This window comes from Syngnathoides biaculeatus, chromosome 11 (assembly GCF_019802595.1).
Source record: "Syngnathoides biaculeatus isolate LvHL_M chromosome 11, ASM1980259v1, whole genome shotgun sequence".
NCBI classification, from domain to species: Eukaryota; Metazoa; Chordata; class Actinopteri; order Syngnathiformes; family Syngnathidae; genus Syngnathoides; species Syngnathoides biaculeatus.
This window is the reverse complement of record NC_084650.1, coordinates 17,259,219-17,265,219: the sequence shown is the minus strand read 5'-3', so window position 1 is coordinate 17,265,219 and position 6,001 is coordinate 17,259,219. Positions and strand designations below refer to the sequence as shown.

Sequence of the window (6,001 nt, the reverse complement as noted above, 5' to 3'; positions counted from 1 at the left end):
GAGAAATGGCAGGTCAAAATGTTGAGTCACAAGCATTTTTGTGATGTATAGTACGACGTAGAAGCGATGTATGAAATATGACATACACAGGACCTCGATGGATATACAACTTTTTTTTGTAGTGCGCATAAAGCTGGATCCGTGCAAGAAAAATGTATGAGGGGAAATGCACAAAAATGTATGAGGGGGAAAAAGGGCAAACTGTGGTGTCGTATAAGAGTGACACCTTGTGGAAAAACCTTTGTAGTGCAAAAGATGTTTTTTGGGGGGGCTCGTACATGGACTCCTACTGAAACGTGGCGTATGCTCAAATCCAGAAAACGTACGCACAAAAATACGCAGATGTATGATTTTGTGCGTACGCATGAATCCAAGCACATTTCCTTTGTACATCCAGATAAACGTAGAATTGAGTGCAAGTTGGAGGCGCCGACTACCCCTCCTGGTCCGCGTCCACATTTACAGAATTCCCGGCCTACAGAGCGCACCTGGTTACAAGTCTCACCCAGTACATTTGTGATGGAAATACCATTTGGCACACACATACGCCGCAGCTGTGGAAAAGCACAGACGGTACACAGAGAGTTTAACGCTAGCGCCGCCGTGCTAATGCTAACGCTAGCACCGCGCTAACAGGGCCAGTTAAAAAAAAAAAAAAAAAAAACATACCAATAAAAATCAGTGGGACACAGCAGTAACACGCTAGCACAGCGCTAACAGGGCCGGAGCGGTAAAAGTCACTTCCTCGGCACATATATTCCACCAGCCTCACTCTTACCTTTTCCGCTTGAGTGCCCACTTGCGGCCATTAGAAAAAATGCACAAATTAGCCGCAGCATCGCATAAACGGCAGGGGTAAAAGCGTGTGAAAAAAGTCGGGGCTAATAGGACAGAAATGACAGTAAATATACGCACCTTTTGTACATGCGGCCCCTGAAGTGCAAGAAATTTCCGATCAAATGAACAGTAAGCCTTTGTAAGAGTTGAATTTTTTTTTATTCAGTGCTGCTTCACAGAACATGTATATTTGGTACGTGTATACAGTGCGTATAAATAGGAATGGGAAAGTATGAAAAGCTTTTTGAGCATTTACTCCATATATCCTTTACATCCACCTTAAGCTGCATATACTAGTACGCTCTTTGCCCTCACTTGTAAGACAATTCAACAGACTTGAATGACTAAAGAGCACGAGTAAATTTGACTGTCTTACTAGTAATGTTTTTGCGACAACTAGTGCCACTTCGTTAGCAGTTAAACTTTTATGGTAAACTACTGTGCTGCACTAGCAAGACTACTGGGCCCAACCTGTAGCAATGAGTCACTAGTAACATTTTTAACAAGTACACTCTTTGTCCTCACTCGTAGGACAACTACATGTTATTAGTGAAGTAAATCTGCACAAGTTGAGAACCATGCGCTAATAGTACTGCTGGATACAAAATTCTACTAGTTAACATCTCGCACTTCACTAGTGGTACTCGTACGATGATGTCAATTAGTGCACAGTTTTGCCCAACTTGTAGCATGGCTGTCCTACTAGTATGACAACTCTGCTACTAATGCCGCAGTAGTTGGAAAAAAAAAAATACTATAGGGCACTCGTCTACTAGTGCACTAGTGAGAAAGCGCATACTAATACATGTACCAGCTTAAATGCAATTATTTTTTACTCATGCTTATGATCTCTTTAAAAGTACTTCAAAAACATTTTGTAAGCCTTGTACTTGCAGTCTTTTGAATGTTTTTTTTTTTTAAATATTTCTGTCCTTTGTTGTACTACTATACGGGTACCTTGTGTTTAAAATGTGCCACAAGCAAATAAAACTCGTCTTGCCTTAACCTCGATGTGAAGATTATTTCATAAAGCTCAAAGGGCTTTCCCCGAGAGGACGCGGGCGCACCTCCCGCGGCCTGTTGGTGTCAGTAAAGCGCCGCGGCGAAGGCGCCGCTCATCTCTTCTTGCCTTGCGGCGGCGCTTCGGCCGCGGCTGCCTCCGCGTCTGCCTTCAATTTCTCTTCCCGCTGCTCCAAGAACACTTTGTACTCGTCTGCGGAGAGGCTGAACACACCGAAAAGAAGGATTAGGCGGGGGAGAGGGTGCTAGGCTGGGGTATCTTTTCTTTTCTTTTCTTTTTTTTTTTTTTTTGCATCTGCAAAAAAAGTAGCTCCTAAAGTGGGTTATTTCAATATCAATTGTGCTATAATCTTCGTACTTGTATGACATTTAAGAATTAACTCCAAACACTGCCCGGAGAATCAAAAGTTTTTCAAAGGCAAGAAAATGATCCTTTTCTGCTAACGTTAATACTTTTACATTAAAAAAAAAAAAAAAAAGGTATGACTAAAAGTGAATCAGGCAATTATGCAATTTTCGTGACTGACACTTTTTTTAACCTGAATCCTAAAAAAAACAAAAAAAAAGATGTCTCTTTTACAGAATATTTTTGGAATATTGTGACTAATACCTTGCTTGAAGATAGAGGATGTTACTTCCACAATATTATGGGGATGAGCAGGGTTCTAAAAAATATTCCACTTCATTTTTGTAATATAATTTTAATTTTAAAAATGACATTTCAATCCAAAAATGTACTTTTTTCCAAAGATTTGAAAATATATATTAAAAATGGGGCGGCGCGGTGGTGGAGCAGCTGGAAAGCATTGGCCTCACAGTTCTGAGGTCCCAGGTCCAATCCCGAACCGCCTGTACCGGCGTGGGTTTTCTCCGGGGACTCCGGTTTCCTCCCACATCCCCAAAACATGCAACAATAATTGGACACTCTAAATTGTCCCTAGGTGTGATTGTGAATGTGGCTGTTTATCTCGATGTGCCCTGCGATTTGGCGAGCAACCAGTTCAGGGTGTACCCCGCCTCCTGCCCGTTGACAGCTAGGATTGGCTACAGGACTCCTCCAATGCTTGTGAGGCTAAGCGGCTCAGAACATGGATGGATGGATTAATGCAAGGCTTCTCTCAAAATGTGATATCTTCCAGAGGTACAAGTTAGTTCTCAAAACTGTAAGTTCATTCACAAAAAAATTTATTCTTGTAATATCCATCAATCCATTTTCTTTGCCACTTATCCTCACAAGGGTTGCGGGGAGTGCTGGAGCCAATCCCAGTTATTAACGGGCAGGAGGCCGGGTTCAACATGAAGTAGTTGTCAGCCAATCGCAGGGCACATCGAGACAAACAGCCTCACTCACAATCACACCTACGGGCAATTTAGAGTGTCCAATTAATGTCGCATGTTTTGGGGATGTGGGAGAAAACCGGAGTGCTCGGAGAAAACCTACGCAGGCACGTGGGAGAACTTGCAAACGCCACACAGGCTGGGCCGGGATCGAACCCAGGTCCTCAGAACTGGGAGACCAACGCTTTACCAGCAGGGCTTATTCTTGTAAAATTACATCTTTAATTGTGAAAATATATTGCTTTTTTATAAATATAAAATAGTTCATTTAATTTATTCTTGTATTCACTTTTCATTTAAAAATACTTGTTATATAATTTATTCTTGTAATACTATGCATATTCAATATTTTTTTTGTAAATTTACGTTAAGAAGTAAAAAATTACTAAGAATAAAAAAAAATGATTGTACTTATATTTTTACAAATTACAATACAACACAACCTTTTGATCTCAAAGACAAAATAACTTTTTCTTAAACACAAATGTGTTCATAGTCACAGAAAATAATAAATAATTTTCAGAGCTGAAATGAACTTGAAGCTCCTTGCACAAACTAAAATGAAGTAAGAAAGCGAGCGTCGGCTGCGCCACTTACTCGTTGACCACCTTGATGCCCAGCGAGCGGGCCGAGCCCACGATGCTTTTGACCACGTTCTGCAGGGAGGTGTTCCTGATCTTGAAGCACTCGTCCTGGGCTTTCACCTGAGCGATCTCGTACACGGCCCGCACCGACACCATGCCTGCCGTCTCGTGCCCTTCAGATGCAACGGCAATTGGATATTTGAAAACTTCATAGAATTCTTTGTATCTCCCTTCTGGTCTCTGCACAACAAAGATTTGCAGCAGGTGCACGTGGAACGTAGTCGCTTTAATAAAGCCAAAAACTCGACTTCGGCAGAAAGCGGGCTGGAGCTGGGTGTTAGATGTCAACATCTGAACCCCGAGGGTTGAAATACAGCCGAGGAGGGATCAGCCATTCTCTTTACTGTGGAGCCGAGAGTCAGTCTGGAGTCGCTGTGAAAGCAACACCACTCGGGACCGAAGCTCAAAAGGGAGAAAGGGGGGAACACTTCGGACTTCTCACCTGTCTTTCCGGCTCCTTTGGCGATGCCTGCCGCTTGTTTGAGGAAGTACGAGACGGTGGGTTGGCCGATGTGAAGGTCGTACGTCCTGTCGGGCTGAGGAGAAAAAAAAAAAAAAAAAAAAGAGTGCCGCTTATTGTCATTTAACAGAATGCTCAGATCAAATCAAAGTCTGTTCTGTGCCTAACATAAAAAATGAAAAGAATAAGACTTTTGAGTTAAAAAATATACTGCCGAGAGCCTCAAGAAGGAATGAATGACGAACAACTTGATAAAAAGGAATTGAGAAGAAAAAAAAGCGCTTTAAAAGCTTGAATGTAGCCAACAAGAATTGAGCAGTTCTTTGTGAATAATAATAATAAATACAGCCAGATATTACACAGAAAGGGATGTACCCATAGCCAGATGAAATGCTCAAAGAAACGGGAACATAATTTTTTCTTTTATAAACTTTACCCCACCCACACGCTTTGAACATATTTAAACCTTGTAAACACACTCAAACCCATTGAAATATACTTTTTTTTTAAAGGGCCACTGTCATGAAATGCATGATTTGAGTATGTTATTAAAAAAACGGCAGCCGGTATGGACCCATCCGTTTTTTTCACCACAAAACATGATTTTGATGTATATGGCTTTTTGTAACTCCCGCCATGAAAACCCTCTCGAGGGATTTGTTTTCGAGAAGAAGCAGGAAGTGATGTATGTGATGCTTGTACCCTCAAGCAGACTTGTTCGTTTCTACTAGTTTTACCTGCTGGAAGGTAGCTCGTTGTTCCTTCGTGTTAGCCAAAATGCCGTTTCGTTGTATTGCTGAATATTGCTCGAACACTTGGGAGGGTGGACTCTTCATACTTTTGCAAAAGACCCGGTTCGTGGTGAAAAATGGATTGCATGGGTGCAAAGGACAAGAGCTTCATGGGTTCCAAATGACAGGTAGGTGTGTATGGAGCTACTAAAAAAAAATAATAGATGGGGGTTGAGGACGTATTCCTCTGAGAATGTAACAAAAGATCCGCATTCGTAAGTCAGAGGTGCTAAATGTGTCAATGTGCCCGTCGGCTCCGTGTCCGCCGATCACGGTTTCGGCCGAGCTTCCGTGTCCCAAGAGCCGCTGGCCAAGCCGTGCCTCGCGGACGAGCACGGCTTTGGCCGGAGTGACTCATACATACTGCCTGGGAGTCTGTTGTTAGCTAGAAGTAACCCGCATATCATCTAAATGTGGCTCGAAACGATAGGGTAATATTGCCCTGGACGCTTGACTCGATTGATTGTGAGACGTTCTCTTCTTCGGAAAGAGCTTCCGTGTCAGAAGGGGCGTGTTCGTCTCCCATAGTAGGGGCCACTGCGTGTTTGCAATGGCAAATGTCCCCCTGTGACATCACGGACAGAAGATGCAGCCAATATGGCGACCACTTGGATGTCGAATGAGACTTCCGCAACTTTGCGCATGGATGACGCGCTCTCCGCTCATATTTATTTTTCCATACAGACATTGAAGTGAATAATGTTATATGTATTTTTCATGTCAATATCTATTTTAGAATGTTTATAGGGATGGCACTTGACCTTTCAAGTATTCCTCGGAATTCTCCCGCCTTCAAGAAACGGGAGGCTCGTGTACCCTAACATCGCTTTGAGGAAAGGAAGAAGATGGTCGATTGGGCCATTCTCCAAATAAGAGAATTTTTAAATATCCTTGAAGAAAGGGGCTGCAAG

At 42.5% G+C, this 6,001-nt stretch overlaps 1 protein-coding gene across 3 annotated transcripts in view; it reads right to left on the bottom strand.

Annotated features, from left to right (window-relative positions):
- Nucleotides 1–986: 986 nt before the first annotated feature.
- mrpl11 (mitochondrial ribosomal protein L11) overlaps nucleotides 987–6,001 on the bottom strand; it is an 81,428-nt gene continuing 76,413 nt past the window's right edge. For all 3 annotated transcript variants that reach the window (XM_061834775.1, XM_061834776.1, XM_061834777.1), the window contains exons 4-6: nucleotides 4,282–4,375; nucleotides 3,793–3,952; nucleotides 987–2,061 (exon numbers count right to left, since the gene is read on the bottom strand). In XM_061834775.1, coding sequence (XP_061690759.1) covers nucleotides 1,953–2,061; nucleotides 3,793–3,952; nucleotides 4,282–4,375 — 363 coding nt within the window. In that variant the 3' untranslated portion in view covers nucleotides 987–1,952. The remainder of the gene's footprint in view (nucleotides 2,062–3,792; nucleotides 3,953–4,281; nucleotides 4,376–6,001) is intronic.